The 18,025-nt window shown below is 38.4% G+C and overlaps 1 protein-coding gene across 1 annotated transcript in view; it reads left to right on the top strand.

The window, feature by feature from the left end:
* Positions 1–8,281, top strand: part of gabrb1 (gamma-aminobutyric acid type A receptor subunit beta1) — a 114,291-nt gene extending 106,010 nt beyond the window's left edge. Inside the window, exons 6-9 of the mRNA XM_053335836.1 lie at positions 791–934; positions 1,353–1,505; positions 6,798–7,051; positions 7,940–8,281. Of these exons, the coding sequence (XP_053191811.1) occupies positions 791–934; positions 1,353–1,505; positions 6,798–7,051; positions 7,940–8,281 (893 nt within the window). The remainder of the gene's footprint in view (positions 1–790; positions 935–1,352; positions 1,506–6,797; positions 7,052–7,939) is intronic.
* Positions 8,282–18,025: the final 9,744 nt, after the last annotated feature.

The raw sequence follows: 18,025 nt of genomic DNA, 5'->3' as shown, positions 1-18,025 counted from the left end.
AGAAGACTTGAGGCTGTAATCTCAAGGTGCCTCAACTAAGTACTGAGTAAAGGGAGAGTATACTTATTTCAGGTTTTTATTTTAAATAAATTTGCAAACATTTCTAAAAAACCTTTTTCACTTTGTCATTATGGGGTATTGTGTGTAGATTGAAGAGAATATATATATATATAACATAACTGAGTATTACATAAAAAGATCCTCTTAAAAGTTAAAAGTGTGTATATTTGTACAGAGTGTTTCAGTAGCGGCTCTCTGTTCTGCTAAACGTAAGCACCAAGTCTATTTTTGACAGACATCAAGGTAATGTCAGGCTGTCCTTTCATCTAATTGTCTTCTCAGAACATCACAATATATATTAGAACATCACTTACAATATCTGTATTTTTCCCCTACAGGCACCTGACCTAATTACTACATGTTAATTTTGCCGACTTATGTTTCATCTGGTTAGTCATTCTCTCACCTCTATCAACACCAAATCATCAACCAGTGTATGTTTCGTGCAGTTTGTTGTAATGAGAAAGGAAATGACTTATTTTATTACTTATGGTTGGTAGACCAGCTATTGCATATGGACCAGCATTCCCACTTGTCCATGTGAACTGTACCATGTAAGAAAACACTACTGAGTTCCAAACTAAACATGACAGGTGTGAAAGTGCCTCCAGCTGTCAATCCTTGACTGTATTCTGCTCATGCTGTATTGTGCCTGGATCCGAATGAGCTTGTCCTTGTGTTTGAGCTATCAGTTGAGGTTTAACTTGTTATGTTCCACTGTCTTCCTCAGATGGATACACCACTGACGACATCGAGTTCTACTGGCAGGGAGGAAGTAATGCAGGATCAGTCACTGGGGTGGAGAACATTGAACTGCCCCAGTTCTCCATCATAGACTACCAAACACTCTCCAAGAAGGCTGTGTTTGCCACAGGTAAAAGAGTCATACAATGTCAGTTCAACCCTTTTGACCTGTGAATTTTAGTAGAAAAATATTGAGGGGCTGGAATTACCGGTAAATTAAATAATAATATACATTTCCACAGTACTAATTTGATCCATGTTATACCCATCACTCTTTGATTTTGTGGTAAACTGCTGTCACTGAAAATCAGCATTTCCTGGAGATGTTACATATTGAGTCAGTTCAAATGAGAGCATCCTCCAAGTTTTCTTTGAGGCAGGGTGGTGGCTCAGGCTCAGGTTATTGTAACCTTCCTTTTGACATTGTTAAAGACCTAGACCAAACCTAGATCAGATCAAACATTGACCCGATATTAATGCTCTTCCATTATATTATTTGAGTCATGTCTTGCCCCCTCCAGCCACCCTGTTCTTTGTGTCTTTCACAGGCTCTTATCCACGACTGTCCCTGAGTTTCAAGCTGAAGAGAAACATTGGTTATTTCATCCTTCAAACCTACATGCCTTCCACCCTGATCACCATCCTATCATGGGTCTCCTTCTGGATAAACTATGATGCCTCGGCTGCCAGAGTGGCTTTAGGTTGGTGGCTTTTCAATTCTTTACAGATATATTTGCTTATATGAGTTTTTTCTATTATTTCCAATAGTGACTTTGTCTCTCTCTCTCAAAAAAGTGTAATTCCTGGCCCTCTCTGCTCCAGTTTCCCACATTTCTCAAGGCATGAACATGAGATCAGCTGGGGAACTTATCTGCAGGAATGAATGAGAGCATGTGTCACTGTCATGGAGCTACAGTCTCCACACTGCTTCAATCGATCAATCTTTATATAGTGCCAAATCATCATCATCTTAGATTCTCCTGATTCATTCAAGACCACTCACGACTTATATGGTTGCTCACAACCGTAATAGGATTAGCGGTTAGCTCGGCTAGCCACTCAGCTAAGTGAGAAAAGCTATAATGCCTACATACCTTCAAAGTCTTCCCTTTATCCACAACGATCATCTTATGACTCAGGACTTTCTGTACAGCTCGCCAAATATCCATTCTTGTGAAATATGAAATCCGTTTCCATAAAACCGAAACACTTGTCTATGTACATGACTATGTCAACATGTATTTAGTCCAACACGTAACGTAATAACACAAATAACAAACCATATACGGTCCGTTTACGTCATTTCCTGACCTGCACGTCCATCTCAGAGTACATGTGACTAGATGTTTACGACCGTGAGCCTCTCCTGCTTCTGACGACACCACACACAAGCCAATCGGTGCTTAGGATTAGGCAGTACATGTCTCCAAAGCCAATGAGGACATGTGACCGACGACAATGAAGACATGGCTTTGATTGACAGCTGTTCTAGCCTATGGAAATATTCGGTGAAATGAAGTTGATAACCTTTTAGCCAATAGTCTGAGGTTTCCAACGGTGTATGACACTAAGCTATTATGTTTGGCTGTCCATAAACAAACTCCAAGTGTAACCGGCGTGCGCCCGGTGCGTAAAAGAGTTGAACCATATATCATTACACACTCGGCATTTTGGTACACGGTTGGTTCTTCTTCGACTTAACATATGACTTATACCAAAATAAACAGATAGATAGATAGATAGATAGATAGATAGATAGATAGATAGATAGATAGATAGATAGATAGATAGATAGATAGATAGATAGATATGGCCAAACAAAAAAATATGGTTATATATATAATAATAATAATAATAATAATAATAATAATAATAATATGGTGTCAGCTTTCATTAGAGACCAAGATTTTGATTGTAGGCAAAGGGGATGTGAAGTTATAGGTGTTTGATTGTGGTTATACAGCTTTGGTAACCATGGTAACCAAGTGTCCATTTGGAGTCTCCAAAAAGGACCTAAGGAAAACGCATGGACATACCTGTTGAAAAATAACTCTGAAAAATTCATCTTTTGGTCTTTTGACTCTAAATTTGGACTGCATGAAGCCAAGACCTGTGGCTGTGGCCTCATAGTGTCTATATCCTGCTGAGAGGTCCCTGAATGTCTGTACACATGTCATTGTATAGGCAAACCTATGGGCGAGTAAACAACCCCATCATTGTAACCTCTGCCACTCTTTGTCAGTAAATCACAGAATCACACAGACACTTTTACAAGAATCCTGAGAGTGTTTCCTTTCCAATGATACCAGACACATCTCTGAGTCTCAAACTATGTGGGATCTGTGCTGCTCACAACTTGGGCATGTTCTTTAGGCTAACAGCATAAAAAACAGGGGCGTGTGTTAAGTGGTTAAACTCTTCAGAGTTGAATTGTTGTCCAAACATTAGGGGTGTGACGATGCACTCAGCTCATGAGACGAGACAAGACCCGATATTGGGTTCACAAGATCGAGACGAGACGAGACGAGACTTTAACTTTATTTTTAAGAACATTTCAATGAGGAAATAAATGACTGTTGTTTTATTTGAAATTCACAAAATGTAAATTGAATTGAAATGTTTGAACTAATCATCTTGTAATGAATCACTTTAGTTCTACTTTCTAAATGTATAATTATCATGCAGTATGCAGCACTGTAAGAGGTTTCTCCATATATATATTTTATAGATTTTGGTATTTATGGAAATAACAACCATAACTACAAAAGTTAGATACAATCACAAATACTAATAAAAAGTAAATTATAAAGAGTAGAAACAATTCTAATATATAAATATAAATTAAATAAAGAATCTTTATAACACATTGTTAATAAAAAAACACAGAAATAAAAGTAAATTGCACAAATCCTATATCACATAACAAGTACATACACATACACAAGTAGAACACACATCATGATACAGGTTGATGGTCTACCTGCTGGGCATTGCTGTGCGGTGCCTTTCATGCAGGTCTGCTCCTAAGAACACCTCTGAGGGCCAAAGCGGGTCATCAGCTGGGGACCACCAGTCATGGATGTTTCGCTCCTTTAACCCCAGTACATCTGCTGGTGGCGGAGCAATGGCAGGGATCTCTCCCTACCACCCCCTGCTGATGCCCTAGATGTTGTTTGGCCCCCAATTCCTATGCTTCCTCCTTAGCCACAGCCAAAAGCTGCCATTATAACACATCATATAAATTGTGTTATAATTTGGTAGTGTGACTCATTTATTTTTTGCATCATTAGGCTTCCATAGCTGCTCCTCCTACCTCAGACTCTCAGTGTAGAGACCTGAGGTTAACCTGCTGCTCTCCTCATCTCATACTTCTGTGAGATCAACTCAGCAGGTAGAAGCTGCAACAAGGTTAATGATCCACACGTGACTTTATAAAAAGAAGACATGACGTGCAAATGAGTGATAGAAAACTGATCGTCTTTTCTTTTTCTTTTTTGGTGCGCCCCTTAGCTTCGCGTGACAAAATTCACTTTGACGAGAAATATCGTCACGTTTTCTTGTGGCGTTAGATCTCTTTACACCCCTACCAAACAGTAGTATAAAGTGTAAAGTCTAAATGTAGATCCGAAGTGTACTCAAAGTGTTTAGAGCTATGTAACTCTGTGAAGGAGAATTCAGTCTACCTGGAGGGCTTTTGGTTGGTACACTCTGCCCTGAGGGTGTGTACCAATGAGCATTCAGACAAGGCACATATTGTTTACAAGCCAATATTTCCCTGGTGGACTGTGTGCTCCACTGCATTTGAAGAGTAGTGCTAAAGCATACATACTATACAGGCACCTCTATATACTTGTATAAAGTACTTATATATCATACATTAAATATTATAGTTTTAAATATATAACAATATATAAGACCACTGTCGACCACTACAGGGGAAGAAGCAGAGAGAAGAGTAATCTCATAATGCCACTGGTTTCACTTAGATGTTTTGTTTTTTGTCATCTCTGTAGTTTATCACGAACTTAATCAGGGTATGATTTTTCTATATTTTCATTATAGTCAAGAAATCTAATGTGCAGAGTCAATTCAACAATGAACACGTACAAACAAGTATGGAGTGTCTATCCAAAGCCTGATATATCTTGTTCATCTTTACCATAGACCTCAATTGTTGTCCAAAAACTATTAATCACATCAATGAGAAAAAAGAGTAAAAAGTAGTTCCTGTATGGCAGATGAAGTTAGTTCCCTGTAAAGAACCTCACTAGATTGTTGTGTTGTGCTACATATCACAACCTCTTGACTTTGTACTACATTAAAAGTAAAGACTTTAGATACACACACAATACTTTCAAGTAGGATGAGTTCATTGTTGGTTTGGCTCTGCACATGAGATTTGTTGATGATAAGAAATACAGAAAATCACCAGCCTGTTATTTTATATTTTCATGCAAAAAAATCAAAACCAACAATGTGTTAGAACTTCTCTGAATACTTTCTGACTTGAATTTTTAGCCAACCTACCTGGCTTTAGAGATGACAAGGTCAGTTGCTTGTCAGTCTATCACTTTGATGATACTTTTCTGTTCTGTAGAGGCGAATGGGTGCTCCTCTGTGTTATTAGACCTCCTTTATATTTTTTGGCAAGGATGACATCTGGATTCCAGCTTTAAAATGAACTTTAAGTATACTATACAGTATATAAAAGCAATACAATTACTCTATCTCTCTTTTGTGGAACAAAAGTAAGTGTGGCTTGTCACCACTTCTTCTAGTATACTATAAACACATGGACATATTTGTGATATATTAGTTACACCTTGATCATTAGTCTCCATTCCACTTCAATGGCAAGAGAAAGCCTTCTCTGTGAGCTGGCCTGCTGGAAGCACTTGAGTTATTGAGGTGACGAAGGCATATCAAGTCAATGGCCCATCCATTCCACTGTTTATAATAGCCATTAGTCTTCCATTACTCAGGTCAGGTCTGTGTGTGAACCAGAGGTGAGTCAGAGTGCAGTACTGCCACTTAATTATAGCCACTTTAGTAGATTTTACAGGAATTTGTTCTCTTATGTGAAGCAGTAGCCATCTGTGATAGTACAGTACACATAAATCTGTTTAAAGAGAGGCAAAGGAGGAAGGAAACTCTGGCCAGCTCAAACTCAGCGTTCACTTCACCAGTAGACACTTTAACATAAAACATGGAAAATCAATAAGACACAACAGTAATATAGCACAGTTCTAGCTTGTATGTTGCCCTAGGCGAAAACTTGAGTTTATATAAAAATTCACTCCTCATACAGTTGTTATGAATGAGGAAAATGGCTATAAAGATCAAAACGGTTTGCATAAGGCCGTAAACATGTTTATTTCTGCTGTGAAATTGGGCATATTTACATGGGATACAGTGGAGATTGACTCACCAGCTCCAAATGGTCATTTGAAGAACTGCAGCTTTTTGCACTTCCAAGTTGTCTTCATTTTTCAGCCCTGGAGGTTACTGCTTGTGCTAACCACTGTCACCAACTCAGTACGTTAGAATACTAACACGGACTACAACTGAGGTATTTCAGGTATTTGGTCATAAACTGTATTAGACAAATTGAAATTTTGACCTTTTGGCCTTTTTGATGGTGCTGGATGAAAAGTGAAGGGGTCACCAAAGTTATTCCAATCCATTTTGTGGGGATCATGGATGTGAGTACCACATTAAATGACATTTTAGGCAATATTTGTCAAGATATTTCAGTAGGAACCATAATGGTGGACCATTTGACTCATTGACATATCACTGTGGTATGCCACTACTAATGAGAAAAAGATCATGTTAAAGACTGCCAACAGTGATTGGAGGCTTCTACAGACTGTTGGCAACTGTCCAAGCAACCATGGAGAAAATGATCATCATTCCTTTTATTATGTGATATATGATAGTGTATACAGTATGCCGGTTGTTGATTGCCCCCTTCTCCTCCTCTCTGTCTGCAGGTATAACTACTGTGCTGACTATGACCACCATCAATACCCACCTTAGGGAGACTCTGCCCAAGATTCCATATGTCAAGGCCATTGACATTTACCTGATGGGTTGCTTTGTCTTTGTCTTCCTGGCTTTACTGGAGTATGCTTTTGTCAACTACATCTTCTTTGGTCGAGGTCCTCATCTGCAAAAAAAGGTGGCAGAAAAGGCTGCAAAATCTAACAACGAGAATAAAAGCAGACTGGAGAGCAACAAAGTGCAGGTGAGGAGAGGGGCTTCATGCAGGGGTTCTTTTACTATAAACATCATAGAATCCAGACACACCAATCAGACAGTCGACTGTCAGGTTGCTCATTTGAGTGTTCCAAATTGGATTTAGTTAACCCTTTTCACTTAGCCAACTATCTTTTCATGAGAGGGTTTGATCAATAGCATAATTTATGTCCCCAAATAGCTGTACAGCTAGATCCCACTGGCCATACGTGCGCTGCTTTGTGGCTCTAACATGGCTGCCAAAGCTGATCGGGCCACGTTAATGCTAGTCAGCATGTTTCAGAAACGTCCCTTCATAGGCTCATAGGCTAATTTTTAACGGAAGCCGCTTCAAAGCCACATTAAGCTACACAGAACAGATCAAGCTGGGACACAACTCAGGCACAGGAACAGCACAGAGCAAATAAAACACACCATACAGACTCCAGATCAAATGTCAGCGATAAACACAATTAAAACAGACAAAGAAACCACTTAACTATGAAGCTTACTTACGTACTTACTAGCCATAGCAGAAGCACAGAAATAAAGGGAAATGAAATCAAAAAAATCTGAGCAAGTCAACAAAATCAGCCCTTCAGTTGCACTCCTACTGCAGTAATTACAGTAGTCTAAATGCATTCGTTTGTCTTTGACTAGGTTGCCGTAATGACTGTATTAACAGTCATTAAGTGGAACTTAATTTTAATTCAATTTAATAATTTAATTTAAATGTATTTGTGCTTCCTTCAAAAATGTCCTATCTGAATGGGGCAGTCCACTATCTAAAGTGTTACCAAAATAGGGCGATATCTTGTTACAAAAAATGGTCATTGACTGGCTGTTTGTTTGGGTTTGGTGATAAAATGAATGATAATTTGCTAACGTCTTTCCTCAGGTCGATGCTCATGGCAACATCCTCCTAACCAACTTAACCAGTGAGATGGGTGGAGCAGACATGATGGGCGCTCTCAATGACCCTCGGGCTACAATGTTCTCTTATGACAGCGCCAGCATACAGTACCGCAAACCCATGACCAGCCGAGACCTGTACGGACGACCGGCCATCGACCGGCCAATGGGCCACAAGAAGAGTCGCTTGAGGAGGAGGGCCTCGCAGCTCAAAGTCAAGATCCCTGACCTCACGGATGTCAATGCCATAGACAAGTGGTCCCGTGTCATCTTCCCCATCACATTCACCTTCTTCAACCTGGTCTACTGGCTTTACTACGTCCACTAGGGTGGAGACGGCCAGCCTGTGTGGCTTCACCACCGCTAGTGATTTCTTAGAGAAGCTACCTAGGTCTTATAAAGCGATGAAATTGGAGAAATGTTCAGCCCATTTGTATAAATCCTGTTTTGGAATGAGGAAGTGCTGGATGTCTTTACAATGTAAATACAATTTAATATATAATATTTAAATATATATATAACAGAGGTATAATTTATTAAAAATTCTATCACTTTTGCTCTACTCATCCATACAAAATAGATATAGATAAGAAAATAAGACTTTAAGATACAGTAAAGGTAGGGTATTTCTAAGTCCAAACTTGCCAAAATGGTGATTCCAACATTACGGGCAATGATCTTTCATTTGTTTGATCTCTTTTTCCTGACCTTCTGTTATCTCACTTTTTGCATGTAAAAAGAACACAAGTTTTATTTGCTTGTAAGGCCAAAAAAAAAAAAAAAAAAAAACGGTGAAGAGAAAAAGAAGCCCAGAGCAAAAACAGTGGGTAACTAAAATCATTTTCACTTGCTCTCGTGATTAAAACTGATATTATGATTGAAGCTCATCCAGCGAATTAACAGGAAGATGTTTGGCTGAATTCCATCATGATAATGTCGTCCTCATTTGGTTTAAGCTCAGCGCTCTGAGTGAGGTCAGTTTTGTGGACTTGGATGTGTATCATCGTGTTCAAATTCCTCTCTGACAGCCATCTGTGAGCTAACAAACACATTACATTGCTTTTCATGAATGATGTTTTGTTAGGATTGCGCTGAGTGCATGTGCATTTTATGCTTTTGCACTGTAAAACAAACTCGGTTTACTTTCATTTCTGTAAAAAAAGAAAAAAAAAAGCTTTGCGTGGCTCTACAGCGCCACTCTGTATTATAATCATTATTACTGTATGCTTTTGAACAATCATTGCATTTAAGGTAAGTACAGGACAGAAGTTAATTGGAATTTCACTAATCTCTCAAAAATTAAATGTATTCAAATTTCTACCTATGATATTCTCACAGCGTCTGTGAGCATGTACAATGTAATTTTCTTTAAAAGAAATCAGGTAAAGAATGACCAATGATGTCACCACTCTTTCAAAATCACATTTAAAATTTAAAGCCCTGATAAAACACACTGCGGGTGTTGAAATGCTGGTGTCCTTTGAAAATTATAGACTGTTACTGAATATCGGTGTCACATACAAATTATACTGTACGTAATTGTTAGAATTGCATAAAGCTTCATCCACCTCAGTGTGATAAATAATTAAAGGGCAAGCAGTGGATGGGCTTTTAGCTTATTATCAAGGCTTTGTTTTCAGGGCTGGGGATCAGTTGTAAAGCCCAAGTTCAAATTTCAGTTCCAACCATCTGACAAAATATGTTTCCTAATGCCATTTGTATGTACATAAGTGTGTGTATCCATAGGTATCATGTTCCTGTTGGTTAATTCCACACTTCACAAATTACATCTAGTGCCACCATTCATTGCTAATGCAGGAAGAAGTGTCCTTTATGTGACAAGGCTGACAGCAAGAGTTTAGACGTTGTCTCACTTCCAGGCAAAATTCCAGAGTTTGTGTCATGTCATGTAAACATCGTCTTACTCTAACTTTAACCAAGTGTTTTAGTTGATATGTGCAGATTGTAGAAAGCTAGGGTTTTAAAAATATTGACAATGAACATACTTCACTGTCATTTTGTAAAATGATTGCTCTGTTAATAAGATTTGATAATGAGATGTTAATATGATGTATCATAGTAAACATAAGCCAGTGAGTGACATCACATCCTACTACGGCCATCTTTTTATACAGTCTATGACAGAGGTGTCAAACTCCTTTTCATTCAAGAGCCACATATACAGTAGGGGCCAGATCATTAAAATAATGGAAGGAGGGATGGAAGGAAGGGAGGAAAAGAAGACAGGAAGGAAGGAAAGAAGGACAGCTGGAAGGAAGGAAAGACAGATGGATGCAAGGAAGGAAGGAAAAGAAGACAGGAAGGAAGGAAGGAATGAAAAGAAGAAAGGAAGGAAGGACAGATGGAAGCAAAGAAGGAAGGAAAAGAAGACAGAAAGGAAGGAAGGAAGGAATGAAAAGAAGAAAGGAAGGAAAGACAGATGGAAGCAAAGAAGGAAGGAAAAGAAGAAAGGAAGGAAAGACAGATGGAAGCAAGGAAGGAAGGAAAAGAAAACAGGAAGGAATGAAGGAATTTCTTTACTCACAAAAAATCCAAGCAAGCCAACATGTATTACTAAAAGTCACATGAGAACATTGACTCCTCTCATTGGTTAGTTTGGTGTCTGGGGTGGGAGCAAGAATGTAAACACCCTGTCTTCCCAAATATCAAGAGGGCAACCTACTGATCCAGGTTTGATCTGGATTCATTCTCCAGCCAGCTGCTAGTCGATTTTGCTCATCCCAGCATGTAAAGTGCACTTGGCTGTTCAGCTCACACTTGAAGAGTAGGCTATATATAGTAGTTTGGTCAGATCGAGCTTCAGATCATGACAACTTCCTGTGTTGTTTTGGTCTGCACCCCTGTACAAACCAAACCAAGGAGGAAAAGTCTGATTCAGGCAATTCAAGTTTGAAACGGTTAGACAGAGTTAAACAGAGTTAGAGTTAAATACATTGTGTGCATGGTTAAAAAAGGAAAGTGCTCATTACAGATGTGCAACAGGACAGGAACTCTGGTCTAACTACGCTAACTACTTTCTGCATGTGGCACATTACCACTGGATGTAAATTGTGATGTTTTGAATTGTCCAATTAGGATATAATTCAAGTAGAATACATCCATCATCCATTGTAAGGAGAGTCTGCTGCCACCCCCCCCCCCCCCCCCGCCCCCCCATAGATGGATCGAGTCCATGCTCTGATCAGAGTCACCTGACATGTCATACATTTTTAATACATTTGTAGACAAAGCAAGGTCTGCATCACTTACAGGAAACATTTCTATGATTCTTTTTTCGTTGCTGAAACTGCTGCTTGTATAATGCCCAGAAACTTGATATTCTATGTGATATACATGTGTTCCTTTTGAAGGCCATACTCTGCTCACATGCAAAGCAAACTGGAAAATGCAATTGCTCTTACACACACCTGATTTCTATAGTTACATTAAGGGTAAAGTGGGACACTCCTTTGGTTATACTGGTCACTGGTGTTTGTCTGAAGTCGGATGTGAATGTGCACAGTGGATCAGAAGTTTTCTAACACAAAAACAAACAATTCACAGTTTTTGGCCTTCATTTCTATTAGGTATGCTAACATTGTGTTAAGTATGTTAATCGCTGAGATCAGGAAACATGGTTAAAAAAATTAAAGCTGCAAAAGAGCAACATGCTCAGACAGGTTGTAAACAAACCAGCTGTCGTTCAGATCATTTAAATCAATATATTTGGTGTTCAAACTGAAAGTGAGTACCTGAAATATTTATTATAAGATATGTGGGACAAATTCACATTGGTCATTTCCAAAGATAATGTTTTCTTGTTGATCCATGGTGGAGGATCTGTCCTGGTAGTCATATGTAGGTTTGATGCCAAGACAAAACCTTAATAAACCTAGACAGGCTTGTCCACTTTATGGGTATCTGTAGGTCATGTACTATTGTTTAATTTAACTTTGGGTTTTAATGGCATGATGAGGAGTTTACATTCTAAAGTGCACATATATGACACATGGTGAAGTATCATTTTTTAATTATAGTTGTATTTTTCCACCAGAATTATACCATGGTAGTGTTAAAGAGGACATTTCTGCTATTTATATACTATTATGATATCTGATGTTTATTTTAAATATAGTCACAATTTCAAAACTTTAGCTAAACGTGAAAAAATGCTACTTTCAAGTCAGAAGTCCAGCCTGCTTTTTAATGCTCAACTTCTCCATCATACTGACACATGGACACTAATGGTTGTCAGTTGTGGAGCTTTGGTTGCTAAGGTTGTTATACAGGATGTTTTGTACTTGGATATTTTGGATTCAGGCTGAACATGTACAGATGAATTTGAGAAGCTTATATTTCCAAGTAAAGAATGGGAAAACAAAACCAAATGTAAGTAGCCTAACCAATCAGAAGACTGTTCTCATTGGGAGGGAGAACCAAAAGAGACACAAACTAAAACATCCTATTTCAGACAGAGGCTGAACTGAGAGGCTGCATAAAGGCTTAGTATAAGATAAATACGTTCTTTTGAACTGAAAATCATGCAAAGATATTCCAGAATATAAACATAAACCTGTAAATCTTCTGTCCTCTTTCATTTATGTCCCAACCTCCTCCTCTTCAGTCCTAGCCTTTTTGTAAAGGCTACTTATTTGTGGGACATTTTTTGCTTTTGGGTTTTAGTTACCTTAAAACCCACATGTCCATTTTCTGCTACATGATCATTTTCCCCACATACTACCCACAGTGCATTGTGTCCTGCTAACCAATCACATGCCCAGCTGTCAAATTGACAAATAAAAAAAAGTAAATCTTGAGACTTAACTTTCTTGGAAAATGTTATTTTATTCTGATTGGATAATGCTGCTGTCAGGTGGAAACTTTGTAACTCCATATTATGTTGTGGACATAGTAGGTTTCTGACAGCGACCATAATTATCAACATCAAGCCAATGGGTCAAGTCTTGAGTTGTATTTCTGTGGAGCCCAAAACAATCATTCCCAGATTGGCCCTATGGTAGATCTGGCCATGCCTATGAAAGGATCACATCACAACCATTATGGCAAAGAAGAATAATTAGAAGTAGGAGAAATTCCTTCACTTTACATGAAGCCTGTGAGTAATGTATGAAGATATGTTTTATAATCTGTCTACTCATTTTTAGTTCCGCTATGTTACATTACATTACGCTCTGTTACATTTCTCAGCAGGTAACTTGGTGCACACTGTGTTATTATGTATGATAGAAATGATGGTCAAAACTAAAACATAAGACCTAACTTCTAATAAACCTTTATTAGAATTTATTAACACAATATGATATGTTGAAAGTCATACGTTTTCTCTTCAAATACTCCAGTTGTAGTCATGGCAACATGATGGTTAGGACAAATGTGGACTGCTTGTCTTATCAGGGCTTTAAACAAAAAGATAAATAAATAAATACAATTTAAAAAGCAGCAAAACCAGATAGGCTTCTACAGGACACAATAGTAGCAGTGTGCTCTTTCCTCATGGCTGAATATTGTGCCTTTACCAAGAATCTCAATATTTTCACAGGGTTTAACTTAACTTCTATCTAGTGAGTAGAATTTAAAACAAATCATCTTGTACTTTTTTAGATTAAGAAGAACAAGGAGAACCAGAAACAAACCAGAAGTGGACTCTTGAGATCTTTTTCTGAGGCTCTCAAGTACAGTACCATTATATAAGCGTAGATTGTAGTAAGACATTCCAGCATTACGATGACAATCTTTTGAACTCAATGCTGAAAAATTCTCCTGGAAGGCCGGTCTTCATGCTGTCAGCGTTGCTGTTTTGGGACAGAGCAGAATGGATAGATGGACAGGAGATGAAAAAAAAGAAAAATGAAACAGCTTGGATTTCTTCACAACAAAAGACTCTGAGGAGAGGGGACACATGTTTTCTGTGGACGGATGAGCTAATGGAAGCCCTGAACAACTGGTTTGCCTACAGGCTGTAGAGTGGGAGGACATGTGCTGGACTCTTATTGTGTAAAATTACTGTACAATTTTTCTCTCATGCTCTATATGTGCTCTCAAGTGGAATGGGGTGTGGGTGTGTTTGCGTGTGTGTGTCTTTATGCTTATGTACAAGCAAACATGACACACTATGCAGGAATGGTTGTGTGTGTGTGTGTGTGTGTGTGTGTGTGTGTGTGTGTGTGTGTGTGTGTGTGTGTGAGAGAGAGAGAGAGAGAGAGAGTGGGGCCATATGGATGCGTGTGAGAGGGAGAAAACACAAAATACTAATTCTTTGTGTCAACTTCTAGAGACTTCAAAGAATAGAATTTAAATAAAATTGCTGCCATCTCTACCGACTCAGCACATAAACATCTCATTTCAGTCAGGCTGGATATTGTGACCTCACAAGTAACACTTTATAATACATCCTGTGATTTATGTATGAATTGAGTACCAATAAAATACTTACCGGTTCCTAAATGTTGGTACAGTGGAAAAGAAAACTAGACTGTGGGGAACAAAGGAGTAACAAGTGAATATTTGAAAGGGTTTAGCTTTAGAGGAGGTTTTTTTTATAAGTACTCGTTAGCTGTGAAGAACAATACTGGAAAACAAAACTGAAATTTGAACTAACAACACTGACTTTCTACAGAATCTATAAAGCAATGATGGTATAGTAACATATTTGACAGATCAGTATGCTACTAAAACTTAAAGAGAACCTCTCAGATGGAGGGGTCATTGAAGAACATCAATAATATAGTTTATGTTCCCAAAATGACCCATTTCTTAGCTTCCTGACTCCAAATCGCACAATGAAGTCAAAGACAGAGTAATGAATCCTAACATGCAGTGGTGGTTCTAGCTTGTACAAATCCTACAAATCTCAAATATACAAATAGAACAACACACTTATAAATTGTGGTTTATTTATTTTTAGTGTGACTAATTGTACTTTGTGCATCATTAGGCTACCATACAACATAAGGTGCACTAGATTCCCTGCTCCTCCTACCCCAGGCTTTCAGACCTGATGTCAACCTCCTCCTGCTCCTCTCCTCATCTCCTACTGCTGACTGTGAGATCTTTTCAGCAGGTAGAGGCTTCTAGTTCACAAACTAGAACGAGGGTCACCACTCTAACAAGGTCAATTGATTCACACAGTGACATTATATCATTAACATGATGTGCAAATGAGCCATAGAAGCCCATCGTTTTTTGTTGTTTTTTCAGCCCCTGGTAATATCCTGCCCATGTCATCCTATCAGAACCCACCACTGCAAACATAGTCTTCTACATACCACAGTAATGTAGTGAAACTGTGTTTTTTTTATTGTTTATTGTAATTAATCCACTATAAATATGTTGCTGTACTCCAGAAATGATTGACAAGTCCCTCATTATTACATCAATGTACTCCTTTACTGAGGTTCCTACCCCGAAACTACATTTCTGTATGTCAGCATCCATGAGTATACCTGCAGTCATTTTAGGAACATAACCTATATATTTTATATTCTTCTATAGTATATATCCTCTTCTTCTTCTTCTTCTTCCACTTTTTATCTCGTTGTTTGCACAGTTAGTGTGCTCATATTTTTATAGCATATGATAACCTTTAAATGTTTCACAGAACATCAGTGTTGTTACTTCAGTGTTCATAGGACTGACCTGATCCTGAGAGTGTTTTAATATTGAGTATCTGCCAACCAAATCCACTCTAACATTTGATTTTGTTTATATGTATGGCATGGACACCACTTTCTTTGTTCTATATTTTAAGGACAGACTGAAGTCATTTTACACACATAATTCAGACACTCAAATAAAATGTTGGACAATAAACAGAGTATAGTTGACTATTTAGTACAGGAAGTGATTTTGGAATCATTTTGGAAGGAAGCAGTTTGACAGCAGAACAGTTGTGCTTTTAAAAAACATCAACCTCCAGCTTTCTTTGATGGTGTTTTCCTATAATGTTTTATACAATGTGCTGAAGTATTAGGTATATCTATGTGGAGCAAGGTCATGATGGATCTGATGCAGCAGAAAGCCTCTCATCATCTCTGATGGGAATGAAATGCTGAAGTTCACAGAGTGAGAGTTCAGATTCGCTTGCAAAACATCACAGAGACACATGATTTCACTGTTAGCTGATTGTCTGTCCTTCAGTCTGAGGGTCTCTCTACTGTGTAGTAGGAGTGAGTTTTACATATCTGTGAGCAGGGCCTATCGTTTTATAATCTGTCCATGGCTGTGCTGCACTGAAGACTTAAACACACTGAGACTGAAGGTCTTCAGTAAACGTGTGGTGGCTGGAGGAGAATGCCATTAGTCCATGTCTGTGGCTGTCAGCAGCAGCGCTCATTCTCATGATTAACGTGAAGCTTTGGAGTGAAGAGGAATGCCATTAGCACATTTAGCATGACTGTGTCTGTCTGCAGTTGTGCCTATTCTCACTATTAATCAGACAGCCGGCTGTCTAATCGACTGGAAGGCCACAGCCTCGACACTAACGTCACATCCACTCAGCCAGAGCTCGCTGACTTCTGCGCCTTCTTCTGGCTTTAAATGTTTCATTTCTTACAGTATCTTATCTCTTTCTATTTCTGTCATGGTAGTGAAAACCTCTCTTTAACCATGTAGTCTGTAGAAATACTTTCATCTATCATCTTTGATCTGAACCTAGCATAAATGAAACAAAAAGAAGCCAGCTGATCCAAATATGTCAAATATACAGTATATATCAATACATAATGATATATTAGTGATGTACATCTTTTTACATACACATAAACAGACAGTTTTGATAAGGATCCCATATATTAGTTTAGTGAATTTGCCAAGATAAAAGGAAACGTATAGTTTAAAAAATAACCTTGTCAATCCTTCAGTGTTTCTCCCACTCTTTGTGTATTATATTAGTTAACAGTCAGTTGGTGTTAAGTTGATTAAGAACAACTACATTAAATAAAATGAACTATGTAAGGCCAATATATAGCATATTGAAATGATATAGCCATAAACCTATATTAATTGAGGACTGCTCTTCCAGATGAGGGCTGATAATGCAGACATGAGGTTATATTGTGTTCTGGTACACTGGATTTAAAGAAACACATTTGCGAACTAAACTAATTGCCTCACACTGTGTGGGAGTCTGGGGGTTTTGCCTTGTCAGCAGTAAAATGTCACCCTCAGGACAGACTGTCCGTCAGCTACAGTAAGGGTGTTTGCTGATTGGGCCTTAAGCGCACGGCCGGATCCACCATCCCCTTGTAGCAGAAAAGGGGCCTTGCATCATGGGAGGAAAAGAAATACAACACAAGGCTTGACCCATTGTTTAGATGTTATTATCTGTTAGAAACCTATGTCCAAAATTAAATATGGAGTTACAAGGTTTCCACCTGATAGCAACGTAATTATACAATTGAAATAAAATTACAATTATTTTCTAGAAACTTAAGTCTCATGATTGATTGATTTATTAGACAATTTGATGGCTGGGCAAATGGTTATTGATTAGCAGGCTATATGGCATTGTGGTTAGGCTGTATCAATGAGTGTGTGGGAAAAATGATTAACCAGTGGTAATTGGACAGTGCTGGTGGTAACCAAAAGCCTAGCAGGGAACATGAGCTTTAGCAACCATGGGCCCCTCTAGGGGACAGTGTGAAACCATGTTGTGATTTGGAGCACAACTACAACAGGATGTGATGACAGGACATATTTCAGCTTTGGAAATGCCATCATTGCTATTTTTTCTCAGCTATCACACACTGGAAGAAAAAACACAGACACTCAACTCAGTAGGTCAGAAATACAGTGCAGTCACAAAACTCAACGTTGCAATATCAGCCTCTGAAATAATATGGCCTCTGTAAAAGCTGCTGATCCAGAAATAGCTGCAGTTACTTCAGTGTTATCAGTTGAAGTGAATCTATGACATATATTTCTGCCGTCCCAATGAAGGAGTGATGTTATCTTTCCCAGGTCCCAATATGACTTAGAAAAGGTAATGATCTCCTGTTCAAAACAAGCACAAAATTATTTAAGTCTTATTCTGTTGCACAATTCATGTTATTGC

This window comes from Scomber japonicus, chromosome 16 (assembly GCF_027409825.1).
Source record: "Scomber japonicus isolate fScoJap1 chromosome 16, fScoJap1.pri, whole genome shotgun sequence".
Lineage (NCBI taxonomy): Eukaryota > Metazoa > Chordata > Actinopteri > Scombriformes > Scombridae > Scomber > Scomber japonicus.
The sequence above is the reverse complement of the archived record's forward strand: the minus strand, read 5'-3'. Positions and strand labels throughout refer to the sequence as shown.